Source organism: Etheostoma spectabile, chromosome 16 (assembly GCF_008692095.1).
Source record: "Etheostoma spectabile isolate EspeVRDwgs_2016 chromosome 16, UIUC_Espe_1.0, whole genome shotgun sequence".
Lineage (NCBI taxonomy): Eukaryota > Metazoa > Chordata > Actinopteri > Perciformes > Percidae > Etheostoma > Etheostoma spectabile.
This window is the reverse complement of record NC_045748.1, coordinates 17761328-17776613: the sequence shown is the minus strand read 5'-3', so window position 1 is coordinate 17776613 and position 15286 is coordinate 17761328. Positions and strand designations below refer to the sequence as shown.

General features: G+C 39.9%; 1 protein-coding gene across 2 annotated transcripts in view; it reads left to right on the top strand.

Annotated features, from left to right (window-relative positions):
* pappaa (pregnancy-associated plasma protein A, pappalysin 1a) overlaps positions 1 to 15286 on the top strand; it is an 88928-nt gene that overhangs the window by 69087 nt on the left and 4555 nt on the right. For both annotated transcript variants that reach the window (XM_032540393.1, XM_032540392.1), the window contains exons 20-22: positions 3065 to 3136; positions 4514 to 4612; positions 13538 to 15286. The exon at positions 13538 to 15286 is cut by the window's right edge and continues 977 nt beyond it. In XM_032540393.1, coding sequence (XP_032396284.1) covers positions 3065 to 3136; positions 4514 to 4612; positions 13538 to 13642 — 276 coding nt within the window. In that variant the 3' untranslated portion in view covers positions 13643 to 15286. The remainder of the gene's footprint in view (positions 1 to 3064; positions 3137 to 4513; positions 4613 to 13537) is intronic.

Below are 15286 nucleotides of genomic sequence, written 5' to 3'. Positions count from 1 at the left end.
TGTGTGTGTGTGTGTGTGCGCGCGCGTGCGTGCGTGCGCGTGTAGGTAAAGTGAAGCATACTGGACTAAATCTACTCTTCTAATCGGATCCTGGTCCTCTGCGTCGATGCATTAACCTCCAAATATATGTGCGCCTGATCCCTCCTTTTTTAACTTGATTAATGTCAGTGATGTGCATGTTGTTTTAAATGTTGTTGCCAGGTTAGTGTGCTTTTGTCTGTAGAGGAAGATCTAACTAAATAGCATCAAGTTTTGTAAAGAGAAAAGAATAGCCATTGCCCAGTAAAGGAACATATTGCATTTCTCACTGTATTTTTTTCCTACAACTACTTTTGTTTTTGTTTCAGAGTCACACTGAGTCAGCAGCTTTTTTGTGGTGGATTTCGGTAGAGAGGGGTGGCTTGGGCCACGGGGACGTGAAATTATCTGTTTTTCATGGATTTGTGTAATTGATACGATTTGTGCTCAGTTGTAATTTGAGACCTGAGGCTATGCTGTTGGGGGCAGTGGATAGCATAATAGAAGTCAGAGAAGTGAGGGTGGGGGGTGAGGGTTTTAAACATACACCACTATTAGGAGGTTGAAGGAGGAAGAGTTTTTGCTGGTAGTGTACACTCAAGCATGTGCCATGTTTTGTCCTAAGCCACTACCTATCAACCGATAGATTCCAGATAGACTATTAATTGAAAGTACAAACACACACAAGCATAAAAGATACACCTTTTCCAATAATTATCGAAATGATCTCAAACATCCCCAATCATGAGCAGACAGACATTTGCTACATATAGTCATTTGTAGTATGTTACATTGGCAATTACACTTATGTCAAAGTCTAAGGGATCCTTTATGGTCCCACTTGAGAGTGTTGCCCATTTAATTCTAGCAGCAGAAAACTAGGTGCAACAGGAATTGCAATAAATAACCAAGTGCTGAGCAGAAGAGACATATTTAGCTGAGATATAAGATACAAGGAATGCACAGGGCTGTAATGAAAGGATATTAAGAAACAAGAACAGGAGGGGGTTGGTGAGGGGAAAAGAGAAATCAATCATGACAATGGCTTACGGTTGTAGTTACAGTAGGAGTGTAGTAAGTTGGAGGAGCCATAATTCGACTTTCTGGAGGGATTCGTCATACAGTTTCTACAAATGCACTTTCTAGTTCTGCTTTGCTGAGTTGGAGGTCTTACCCAAAATTCAGCCTTGGTGCAGAATCACAGCCACTAGAGCCAGTCCCATAATGAGCTTTCTTTTGTATGTGCCATTTCTGAGTCTGTTGCTTTTGAGGAGGAGAGGGGGGGGGGGGGGGGGGGGGGGGGGGGGGGGGGGGCAAGGTGGAGGTTGTGGGTGTGGCCTTAACCAACTGCCACTTTTCTCGTTTGAAAGCCATGATGTCTCTTTCTCATGTGTGGGCCAAATTATCGGGCTAGCTGAGAAAGGGGAGGTAACTTTGCCCCTTATGACCTCGTAGGGGGCAAGATTTCAGATCAGCCCATATGGATACCCAGGGCTTGGTTTACACCTATCGCCATTTCTAGCCACTGGGGGGACCATAGGCAGGCTGGGGGAACTGTTAAAAAACATCATAAAGTGAAATTTTCATGCCATGGAAGCTTTAATGTTGGCCACCTTAATAACTGATGTTGATTTATTGCCTTTAAACTAGTTGTAGTTTGGTTCTTAGTGTGACCCACTTAGAATAATCTCCTTCTTCGCCACCTCCACCTTCTCTTCTTTTTTCTCTATAACTAACAATTCTGCGCCCCCAGCACCCTCCTCCCCCTCTATCAGCAAAATTACCCTGTCGGGCTAGCTGTGGAATTAGTCATTTTCTGCATGACATGACCTCGTCTGTGGTGACGCTGAGATAGGGATCTATTTTTATGTGGTATCAGCGCCCCGGGGAGGCTTCAGAGGGTGAGGATCCTATACGTAGTGAAGGGTGAGGCCAGGCCACGATCATGGATTATCATGATTTACGGCCTTGCTAAAAGAGGAAAAAAAGAGAGAGGGGAAGAGAAGAAGTGGATGACATCATCATAGCAAAGCACATGAAAAAGAGAGTAAAAGTACAATAGTTGCAAAAAAAGTTTAATCTAAAAGACAAAATAATGTGCTTTATCTTCCACCATAGAGCAACTGACCACTATAGCACTCATCACTGAACACAAATGCATACACAGACGTCCATGTATTCTGCTATGCAGTAGTAGAATTGTTACTCCCGCAGTTGTCCTCATATGCTGTGTTGTTCTTTCTCCACCTTCAACCCCTATCTTTGTTTTTTTGCATTGATTTGCTGACAGCACTGAAATGAAAAATACCTTAGTTTGCAGCAATAGAAAAGCACGTCAACTTTTGGAGATATTGGGACACAGGGGTCTGAGAAATTGATCATCTAAGGTCAGACAGTCCTTTGCTGTTGATGACAATTTTGATCATGCACATTATTATCCAAGTCTGGGTGACGTTCGTGCTGAACACACACACACACGCACACACACACACACACACACACTATGGGAACACATGCATTTTCATGTACCTGCAGGCACGCATTTAATCTACAATCCTGCCAACTTCTCCTCAACACTAATGCTTTCTGTTGCATTGCAATGAAGAGCACAGTGGGAGGACAGGATGTAATTCCACACATTCTGCAAATATATTTGAGAACACGGTGCTCTTTACCTCTACGTTGCTCTCTCTCTCTCTCTCCCTTTCTTTCTTTCTTTCTTTCTTTCTTTCTTTCTTTCTTTCTTTCTCTCACTCTCTCGCGCTCTCTCTCTCAGCTTTTTGTAAATCAAGGAGTCATGAAGGTTTCCATGTGTAGCAGCATTTAGCTGTTAGGTGTGTGTGTGTCTGTGTGTATCTGTGTGTGTGTGTGTGTGTGTGCGTGCGGGCGTTTATGCGTGCGTGCGCGCGTGCGTGCATGTGCGCACGGCTAAGAAATGTGACTTTAGCTGTTCAAATTCTGCACATAAGAGAAATTACCCAAACCCCTAAAAGCACCAGTATCTCTGTTATTTAAACCTCACCTCAACTTTTGTTTTACCTTTCAGAGTATAGTCTGTACAATGGGACTTAAATGGTATCCACACCCAGAATTGCTCCACTGTATCAAAGGATGTGAGGTAAGGGCTTAACTTTATTTAGATTTTTGTTTTTGATAATAGATAATAGTCTCATCTATGATATGATCCTTTCACCTTTCTTGATCCCAAAACAAACAGAGGGATGAGAAATATGTCTGATAAAATATGTTTCCAAATTTGAGTGTAGACATTCAAAGTGGCCAACATTACAATTTGTTTCACTTGCATGACAAAAACACAAAACATACACATGGACTGTGCACATTACCCCCATCACACAAAGAACACATCCAAAGAAAGATCAGTTAGCTTGAAATCAATTGAGTCTCAGTCTTAATAGCCTCCAAACGTCGTTTCATAAAATTGTACTGTGCTTAGCCAATTGAGTTGGACAGACAATGGATTTCACAGAGGTTGGACAAGTAAAACACTCTGACCAACCTGTACTGTTAGTGAAGAGTGAATCTGTTGTCACTTGGATATATAAATCTTAACATACTTCCAGGTAGGGCTGAGATTGACAAGCTAGTCAAAGTTAAAAGTACAGCAGTGTTTTAACACACTGCCAAGTTACTGTCCCCATTGAGTTTTTTTTCTGATGCCAGTTGCTTAGGACAACCCTCTGCACATGGTGCACAGGTCATTGGTAGCAAAAGACCCTTAGGCATTTGTAAACCAATTAGAAATGCTTTTTCTACATGAGTATCTGGTATCAGACTAATTAATATGGCTCATTGACAGTTATCACCTTGCTGCAATCTGATATAATTACTGTTGTATTACCTCTTATAACATGAGTTGTCTTTTGTCTAAAAATGGTGCGTTCACATGTGAATACAACATGTGAAAGAATTCCTCTTCCCGTTAATATCATCCACCCAGTTTAGGCCAATTGTATAACCTGATTAGAAGAACAAGTGGAGAGGGTGGGGCTCCAATAAATCACCTTATTGGAGTGTTTAGTGAAATGAATAGTTTATGGTGTCCTCAGTTTGATTTACAATTCTGGCCCACAAAGGGCTTAAAAAGGTCATGTTGAAAGATGAGGGAAATTGACTGTATGAGATTCATCAGCAAAATTATCCAGAGTCCACTAAAAGGCCCTAAAATGATCAAGAGGAAAGTACTAGAACAAGCATCTTTGGTAATTTACCTTTTAACCATAATCAACCAGTTCAAAGGTGGAAAGGCAAGGCAAGGCCTCTTTATTTGTATAGCACATTTCAGCAACAAGGCAATTCAAAGTACTTTACAAAAACCATTAAAGAGTAGTTAAAAACGATTAAGAAATTAAAAACAGATAAAATACGAGAATAAAAGTTCCAGTGCAGTATAAGAAATTAAACATTAAAGAGCAAGGTGGCTCTTTCCCCGTTTAATGTTTTTTACATGGTCTCTCTAATGTCTCTGATATAGCCATTCATGGGAGACAACTACTGTGATTCGGTCAACAACAGAGCCTTCTGCAACTATGACGGAGGAGACTGCTGCCAATCCACGGTCAAGACCAAGAAGGTTAGTGGCATGCTTGAACCTCAGAATAAACTTCACCTGGCCTTTAGACAAAGAGATGATGTTGGATTTGGTCCTGGACACACTGATCACCAGTCAATGTTTGTTCCCCAACCCTGGAGAAACACAAAGTTTAGGAATAAAAAAAAAACTACATATGATCTTATTTGACCCTTTCCCCTTTGCCTAACTAACTTGGACTTCTTAATTTTCTTACTGCCATGTTTTCAATAGAGGTTGCCATTATCAAGCTTAAACATTTATAAATGATCATTTTTGCCAACACAAGGTAAGTAGAATGGAAACCAAAACTGAATAACACTGTTGAAGACTGCTGTATTTCACCTCTTGGAACGTCTCTAAACAAATCTTTTTGTTACTGGTATACAGATTACTGATACCACATCCAAGAAAGTGGGAGTTTTCAGACTTCATCCATTTTTTTCTGTGATATTCAGTTTTATAATGTGTAAAATGCTTATACTTTCATTGGTGGGTACTACCCACAAATATTTTTATTTGTATCACAAATATTTGTACACAAACTGACTGGCTGTCCTCCGGGTTAAGCTGAGCATGGCAACAAGTTTAGTCATCCCTGTGTTTGCAACTCTCTTAAGTCAGGGAGGTGCTTTGTCTGGCTCTTTCAAGCCAGCTGCTGGCAAATGAACTGATTGGAAGTGTATTGGAGCTTCTGTGCAGCAGCATCTGCTTCTCTGGCCTGGCCTGTTTCTATGAATCTGGTGAGGGACTTTCATTGTACTCCTGGCATATCAATCTGTATGTCTGGCTGGACTTATATTACAGTCCACGTGTCTCACTAGCTGTGTGTGTCTGACTGGAGAGCCTCTTCATTTCCTCCTTGTGAGAAAAGGACATAAAAGAGTCATCTCACCATCTTCCACAATACAACCAAAGTTCTTGTGATTGCTTCCGATCCACTTACACATAATGTTTCATGGATGTTTTGGGTTTATAGCCATGTTTTTTTCCTGGCTAACAATATGTTTCAAGAGACGGCTTCTTTGATCTATATTATTTGTTACTTGTTTAAACCTGGGTCTGTAAAGACATTGGCAATATAATTACCAGGGCATGGCTTTGCTGGAGGAGCAAGATTTTCAAACAGCACTGTTGCATAGTGTTTAAATGGTCATTTTTTATAGATGATAAGGTGCTGGACAACATATTTTCAGCAGGGCTGCCAACTTTTTAATTTAGTTTGGAGTGAAAAAGTAATATTACTTCAGATTTGGTTTGATTATAGTCGGGGTCACCCTGAACAGGATTTCATTGAAAATTTCAGTATACATCAGAAGGAAAAGATTTCATAAGAGTTAACACATAAACACATTTTCTATGTGTTACGTTCTATGTGAAAGTGTTTTTCCCATTAATATTCTCAAAAAAAGTATAGTTAAATGTCTTGAAATTTTACATGGCCATAGTCATTCTGAACATGACTTTATTGAAACTTTCATCAAACAAAAACCTACATTACCACCAAACTTTGGTCCAGTTAGATGCTGGTGTGGTCTTTACTCATTAATACTACCAATAACACATTGTCTGCCCATGACATGTAGGCTACAGCACACGTTTGTTTAGTTTGTCTCTTGTTCCCTAAGGTGTATCATCAGCACTCAGCCAGCTCCTTCAACCAAATACAGACAGTAACATGCTTCTCCAGCCAGCAATGAAAAAAGAAGACAAAAGCATTTCTGATATTTCCCCAAACACAACTAAATGTGATTTTAGTTGGGTTTTGTCCGTGTATAATCACAAAGGACTGGCTAGGACTATGCTACTCAGCTATGAAAATACATAATCCTTTTCCAACCCTTTTCTTCGTATAATACAGTGAATCATACTGTAGCTGGGCTCAAAAACTCCAGGCTGCTTGTCCAAATTCTCCTTGAAGGCATTTTTCCTTGGCATTATTGAAAGAAAGCAGCCTAACTTGTGTTTTCCACTATTAGGTCCCCTTGAAACTGCTCAGAAAGATATGAAAAATTGCTCTGAAATAACCAATCATAATATGATTTATCGTCTGCCAGGAATGAGGGCAAGGAAAGTAACTGGGTGAGAAACAAAAAGGAAACACTGAGGAATTAAGCTGATATGTGACGTTGATATGGGAACAGAGGAAAGCCAGATGTTTGATGTAATCCCTTTTGCTTTCTAGTTTGTGAGCCCATTGCCTAATTGATGCTGCTTGCTTTCACACACGTTGCTAAATGCAATGGCTAATATACATAAAAGTACATAAATGAAACTCAAATAAACCAGAATGCCAGTTTTTAATAATTAGCTAGACAACCTTCCTGAAAACTTAATCTGGTTGTACTATTACTTTGATATATTTTCGTCCACATTTCAATTTCCTCTATATTTATTGTCATTTTGGTAATTGCGTATAGTTAGGCATTTGAATAAAGTTGTTTATTGCTCTTGGGAAAAGCCTATCCTCATAGTCCCATCCCTATTTGATTAACTCTGTCATGTTGGTATTTTGCACCTGATTCAGTTTTTTCCTAAATTGAACACAAGCGTGGCAGGCTGGCACGGACGGATTAAAACCCTTTAAAACCAAAACAAAATTACACAATATATGACAAATGGAGTCTGTAACTCATTTATGACAGTCTCCCTCCTCTGAGCTGCTTAATAACACACTTGCCAAAGATGGGCAGTGTTTTCCTCTTTAGTGAGAAATTAACGTTCTTCTCTCCACAAGTGAGGACTTTGTCCCAACTTGTTTAATTGTTCCTGAACAATTGAGGGGACTTGATGTCAACCATGAACTATCTGACCTAAATGCACTCCTCAATCCTGTTAAATAATGTTTGATAAAAACTAAAGTTTAGTTGTCAGGAAATTATTTAGTCTTTTGAGTAATTAAACTACATATTTGTTACCGTTTTATTCAAAAACTTTCGGTAGGAACAAAGGGGTGTGGTGTCACAATACCACATATTATATTATACAGAGATGTGTATTTGTTATTTTGCCATCCTTACTGATGTAAATGGAGTGAACAAAATTATAGAAACATCTGTCAGTATGACGTAATGCAATTCAACATCATCCAAAAAGACCATAAAGTTAAATTAAGACCTCAAAAAAGCTATGACTTTAGACTGCAATAGTTGTAGCTAGGTGTACCTAATTAACTTAGTGTATAGGCTACTGTATGTTAATTTACTAAATAAGGATAAGGAAGGAGGATAAACCAATAGCGTACCAAGTCCTTCTTTCCCCCTTTCACCCTCATTCACTTACTCATTCTCAGTCAGTCTTTCTCCTACTCATTCACCGTCGGATACTCATTCACATTCTCTCTTTCTCACTCTGTCTCACTCACAGTCTCTCACACACACACAAACAGACACATCCGCCACTGGGTGTTATGCACAAGAGGTTTGGTGACTCAGTGGGAATCTTGTTCACTGTGGGTATCCCCACTGTGTTGTAACACAGCACGTGAGAGCACTGCTATGATATGATCCATGCACACACACCTCTCATTTGTACCGCTGCCAAAATCTTTTACATCTTGTCTTTCCCTCTGATCTTTGGTAATGAGGTAAAGGGAATTAAGGACAAGGCAAAATTAAATTTTACAACACTGCCCTCGCCCTTGTGTTGGCATTTGCCCTCGGCATCCAGAGTCATCTATTTTTTTTCCCATTAGTCCACCTAGTTCCTATTAGTCCAACAGTTAAAACAAATCCTAATCTGCCTCATTTGTTCACTCTGTCACCTAAAACCAACTGTTCATACCATTATTATGTTGTCATTCCACAACACACTGATGAAAACATCTGCTTACCCTTCCTTACTAGAAAATGCTTAAGTGACTTCATTATAGCAGTGGCATTATTATTTATGGTTTTTGCCAACATAAAAAACCATGCCTCTCAAATCTGAAATTATTCAATGGCGTAATATGAAACATTACAATTTCTGGATTGTATTAAAATGTCTTCAAGGTTCAAAATTTGGACAATTTCCACTTTTTCCCAACAAGCCTAAATACTACTGTAGGAAGTAGGTTATTATCAACTATTAAAGTTTGCCAGGTTCTTCCTCCCTCTTATTTTCTCTTTTTTTCTTGTCAACTTTAATCTCGATAAAATCTGAATAACTAACAGAAAAAGAGCAATGGAACTCAAGCTGCACATTTACTTTTACTCCCCTTCCCAGCAAATGTTGCTCTTGTCTTTTATTTTGGTAGAGATTTGTGTATTAAGAAGTTCTGGATGACTTGCCGTGTATTATTCCACCCCAGGAGCTTTGAAGGTGCAAGGACTGGCTGCACGTAAGGTCACCACAGGATCTCCCCTTAATAGTTGCAAGCTGTTGGCTGAATTTGGAGAGGCAGGGAGGAGAGGAGGCAAGGGTATGAGGGTTGCCTGCGCAAGACCCTTTTTGTAGCCCCCTAGTTCAGACTGAATTCCTTTCTTGGATGCAGTACGCAGAGGGCACCGATTATATAGTTATACGGCTTGAACTTTTTATAACAACTTTTTAAAAATGTGCCTGTAGGTTTTTCTGTCTGAGTTGGCGGTGGGGTCTTGGGTAAGTGCCCAGATCCCTCCTTGTCCCTCACCCCTGTTTACAACTCTGAGTCTGCTCTAAGTATGCTTAATATGTGATTGCTATGTGTCATGATTGATGTTTGTGTCTAAGCTGATGGGCCATGATAAACACAGTTGACCACTTAACCTCTCTGTCTCTGTTGGGGATTCATGTAGACAAAGCCCTTTCAAAATAAAAACCGAAATGTAATTCTCTTTTCTGGGTTTTTGGGTTTAACTTATTTCTGTATAATCCCCACAAATCTAATTCCAAACAGACCATCTTTTGAAGCTTGTACAGATGTATAGATATAGAGGGATTGTATGGAATTTATCAGTGATTAATAATTCTCTTTTAATTTCTGATTTAAGATGTTCTACATCAAATATTCACATAACTGGATGGCAAAAGCACATGCCAGCAACAACTCTTAATTTTTTTTTAAATGTCTGAGGGTGGCTAACTTGACTTTATTTCTCGTTGCCAAGGCTCTGCCAGGGCAGTTAAAGGGGAGGGATTTTTTGGTCATGTCAGTAAGATTTGCTTTCTTAACTTCTTAATGTCTTTGTTTTTGTCAAGCCACTACAATGCAATGCTTATGGCAAATCATAGAATAAGCAGCAGCATGCCATAGCTTCCTTAATTTCTAAATTTTCTGTGTGTGAGGAATAGGGGGTGAGGGTGGAAGGGGCAACTACTTAAACTCCCCACAGTTTTTAGGGGGTTTGGTTGTTTACTGATTCCTACACTTATTTTGCCAAACTCAAGTATGTGTTATTCTGCTCTTAAGTTGCTCTTTCTCTGTTCTAATCATATCCATTTTCTTTCTGTTTGTCTCATGCAGACATCTGTTCAAGTTTTATAAATACAGTAAATATGTTTTCCTCAGACTATACCCTCTTTACTTAATGGTTCAAGTGACTGATTTAGTTTGACTATTAATTTTAATTTTTGTGATACACCATCAGCGAAGTGACAGTTCTGTCGTGCAAGGTTGTTTAGAATCATGAGACTGTTCAGCCTGACTAAAACATACTGCACACTCAAAAATCAGAGGAACTTTGTGTTATTTTGACCTGTTGCTGAGGTGGAAGGATGGTGCTCTGACAAGGTCTGCATTCTTCACAAGGGCTTTCATGTTGCAGTTAGTGGGTGTCCTCCCCCAGCCCTGGGACATGGGGCAGCATGAGGGCCCCCAGGCCCACAAGGCCAGCCAGTCCCATTTCCCAGCCACCCTGAGAGAACCCTCAAGTCAGGGCCAGATGTGGCAGCTGGCCCAGCCACCCTGGAGGTCAAGGTCAAAGGAAACCATGTCAGATTTGCCACCCACCATCATTTTCTAGATAGAGAGATACACAGAAGTGGCTAAAGAGGGTACGTGAGGTGTAGTAGGAGGTCTAATGGGAATGGGTGCTGCAAGATAGAGGAGTAATAAAGCAAGGTAAAGTAAGTAAGAGACTCTAAGGAGACATTGTGAAAGTGGTGTGAACCTGAGAGATAGTGTTATTCAACTGAGAAAGAGTCAAGTGGGAGTAAGGAGCCCCATGTTCTTGGTGGAAACACTGTTCATGAGGTTGACAGCTGTTTCTGAAGTGTGTCCGGCCCTTGGCTTGTAAAGTTGTCCCATGTAGGGCTCATTTTCTCAGAGGAGTCTTGGCACTGCCCACCAGGCCCTCACATGAGGAACACCCCCTCTCTCTCTCACACACACACACACACACACAAACACACATACACACACACACACAAACAACTTATTTTATACCCCATTTCAAAGGGGAGCCTGCTCTTCATTGACTAACATGCTCCCCCATGTCCTTCCACAGACCTGCTGTCAACAAATCACTGACTTTCACAAACTATTGGTGGGGTTTCCTGTGTGCCTTTACCACCAACTTTAACATTCAACATTTACTACACTGCTTTTTAAAGAAAAATGTGCCCAATTTTATTACATACTTTTAGCAAAACTAAAAGAAAGTGATACATTATGAGAAGGGCTTTTTATTTATTTATGTATTTACTTTGAATCTTAGAATATGTGATTTTAGATAAATATGTAAAATTTGCAACACAGCAAATGATGTTGATGTTGATGGTGTGCAATAAAAGGAATACTAATATCATGGATGCATCTTAGTGAATGGGAAATTCTCATTATTTTCTCATTTTAATGCTGATGCATTAAATAATTACCTGACTAACCCTCCCAGATAGTATTATCTCATTGTGCAATTTGTTTGATGGCATTACAGTAGTAGTCTGGGTGCTACTTAATATTCAAATAATAACCCCCATGACCCTTCCCTGGAAATAACTCCGGTCAGACAGCTTTCACTAATAGAATTGAACTAATAGCTGTGTTTGGCATGAGGCACGCTGTAAACTAAGTAGCTGTGTTGGTTACAGAGGCCAGTATTGTTGTTACATTTACATTATATACAGAGATCCATTGTGCAAAAAAGGCAATACCACTCAGCCCTAACAAGAAAAAGCAACAATGCAGGCCCCCACAGACTGATCTAATAAGCCACCAGGACACAAATGCAGACATGCCCTTGGTCTGCTGCCTGCCTTCCATGCCATCCTTGGACCACATGTGTTCCTTGTTTGGCCTGGACACATTTTGTGTACCCAAACAGCTGAAGCTGGCCCCCCGAGAGGCAAGCAGACAAGGCAGCAACAGCTGGTGCTCATGACGCATTGCTAACGTTATCCAAGGACGTCAAACGCCAGGGGCAATGGCCAATGATCTTCCACAACTATTTACACCTGCAGTATTTGACTTTGACATCCGACTATCAGAGAAACTGGGATATTGATTTAAATGATATTCTAAGATTGTGATATTTGATGTGTCTGTAAGAATGCCAAATGCACCAAAACACTTCCTACTAGGACTTTTAAGTAAACTTTTGGTTCTAAGGAAAAAAAAAAAACATGAATTCTTTTATACTGTACGACAGTCGCATACAAGTAGCACACTGTATGTCACAAACATTCACACCATAGAAAAACGTCTTGCTTCTCATTGGCTGTCCGGTGTCCATTATTTTCTTCTGACTGCACACCTCCAACACAATTTCTTCATGTTTTGTTGTTCTAAATTGATGCCACAGTATTGGCAACACTAGGCTTCAGCGGCTGACAGTGTAGCTCTGAGTTTAAGTACACTGTGTACACAGAGTTTGTGTACCCATCATAAAATGAGACAAATGGCCTAATGAGAACCATGCTGAATCTGGTCTACATCAACTACTAGGAGAGAGAAAGAGAGTGGGCTAGGTTATGTGTGTGAGTGTGTGAGTGTTGTGTGTGTGTGTGTGGTTGTGTGTGTGTGTGTGTGTGTGTGTGTGTGTGTGTGTGTGTGTTTTGTGTGTGGGGTGTTGTGTGTGTGTGTGTGTGTGTGTGTGTGTGTGTGTGTGTGTGTGTGTGTGCATCTGACACAAAGTGAGATGGGTAAAGCTAAGCTTTAATATAGAATGACAACATCCACAGAAGGAGGAAGTCAGTGTGGATGGATGGGTCAACTTAACATTGTATTAACAAGGGAAACTGTTGTTCATATCCCATTTCCAATGGACAGTCAATGTTGTTTTTAAAAAATCATGACACATAAACATGACAAAAAGGTCCCTAACCTTAAAGGGTAACTACAGTTTTTTTCATCGTAAAATACACTTCATTCAAAGTCAACAGAAACTAAATAAAACTATGAAAAGCCATTTTAGGGCTTTCCACTTTTCCAACCATCACAACTCATGTGAAAATATGTTGGATTTATACATGCTAAAAGTATTGTTTTTTGAAATGGAGTCTGGTGGCTTTAGTGCTAGCGACCTCAGAGCTGTTTCTGGTAGAAAGGTCTTAAAGAGTCTCAAAAAGGCTTATCTCTGTAAGGATCCTTTCCATAATGTTGTCCGACAAAATAATGAAACAGAATAATAATCTTAGCCTTTTAGTTGCAAAAACAGCACTTTTAGTGGACGCTAACTGATAATGCACATTCGCCCCATAGAGTTACTTTGCAGCATGGTTCAAGGCTGCCCCTTACAGTGGTCACGCTTAATACTGGATCAATGCGAAAGATTGTTGTTCAACCACTTACACACAAAAAACATGGGAAAATATGATCCAGGTTGAAAAAAAAAAAAAGAAAACGGTAGTTACCCTTTAGTGAAGTGGTCATTTTAACCCAAACCATGATCTTTCCTTAATCCTAACCATGTTATTTTTGTATTTTAATCTAGCCAAACCTAAACCATAGCAGTGTAAGATCAGAAAATGGTTTTATATTTTTGAAAGGCCAGCTTCATGAATGCAAGTATCTTTTTCTCTCCCACCCAGGTGATTCCATTCCCCATGTCCTGTGACATACGGGATGAGTGCTCCTGTCGGGATCTGAATGCTATAGAGAACAGAAAGGATGAACATGTCTATTCCCTGGGGTGACCAACCCGAGCAGGGACCTCTGTTCAACGTCCCAGGACCCTTGCTCCAACACGACACAGCCAGAGTGGCCAAAGCAGACCCCTCCTTCATCCTCCTCCCGGCCTCCAATTTCCTGCACATGCTGCTTAACGGGCATACCTCTCAATTCATATTGCAACCCCAACCAGCTGAAATGCCTCTGCCTCCACATCACAGAAAGATCTAGAATAAAGGATGGGACTCATGAGATTCCACAGAAAACCTCATTTCTCAGCCAAAAGGAAAGTAACCCCGCAATATTATTTTAAAAAACACATATAGCAAGGAGAGAAAAATACATGAAACAGACTCTTTTTGACGAAGTAAAGAAAAAAAAAAAAAACTAAACAAAAACATAACCAAGCCTATGTAGCATGCCTTTTGTTCAGTTTTGTGCTGGCTTTAGTGTCTATTTTAGTGACCTTGCTCTACAGTCACATGATTGAACCAAAGGTAAATCAAAATGTGCAAGTGGGGGATTATGTTGATGTTGGCTTGGCGTTTTGCAAATATGAAGGAAATCAAGACAAATGTTAAAAAATAATCCTCAGACACTTTGATGGCATAGGCATATTCAAAAAAAATTCTGGGGGGCTATAAGATTGTGCTTATATCATTCCTGGTCTCATTCCGTTCATTCAGACATCCTGAATCTCAATGTCCTTTTCAGTAAAGTGTTTCTTCATAGGCACATCAGAGGGTATAGAGGTTATTCCTAGCTTGGTGGGGAATGAGACAGCCATATTGTTTTAAGTCACAGATTCAACACAAAAGCCCAAATAGAATGCACATACCCACACAAAAAAATGCCAACTTATTGTTGACCAACCACATACACAATTTCCTAAGACAATTTTATACTTAGATCAAAATCCTGAATGCATAATTAAAACATTTTTAGCATGGCTTCTGCTACTTCTGCTTCTGCTGCTACTTGCCATCTTCAGATCATCATATCTAATAGGGTTAGACAGCTCTGTCTGCCTTGCTGCTTATAGTATCTCTTTATAGCATTTGTTCACACTTGCATGTTAGTCCATAATACTTTCAAAGAATACATGTTGAAAACACCACATGTAAAATGCACTAAAATCTTAAAAAAAACAAAAAACAGAACCTCACATGCCATTTCCGTTTAACCGACCTGCAAGGAAAAATACTACATTTAACACAACTTAAAGAATGTCATCGTTAACACCTCATTTCGGCTTTGGGTGATTTTAGTTTCAGTTTGAACTCCTCCCTCATAGTGCTTAATCAGAACTTTGTTACCTCAAGCACAGATTCAAAAATGTTTAAACTGAAAATAAAATGACCCCAGCCCTGTTCAGAATGTAGTCAATGCTTGTCAGGAGTCTGTGTTTTTTTGGATTGCACAGTAATTGCGTGACTTTGCACAGCAAAGTCACGCAAGAGTACAGCAAGGGCTGGATACAGGCCATAGCCCTTAGTGAGAATCAGTATCGGAGGAAGGAGTACACATCTGACACATATCTCTCATCCTTACCCCTCCCAATAGTATTGGACCCTCAGCTGTAGTTCTGCAGGCATCAATGCATACATGAAAATGACATTTGGATGTATATGTCAGCACTTGCAGTCACAATATGATGAAAGGTCCCTAAG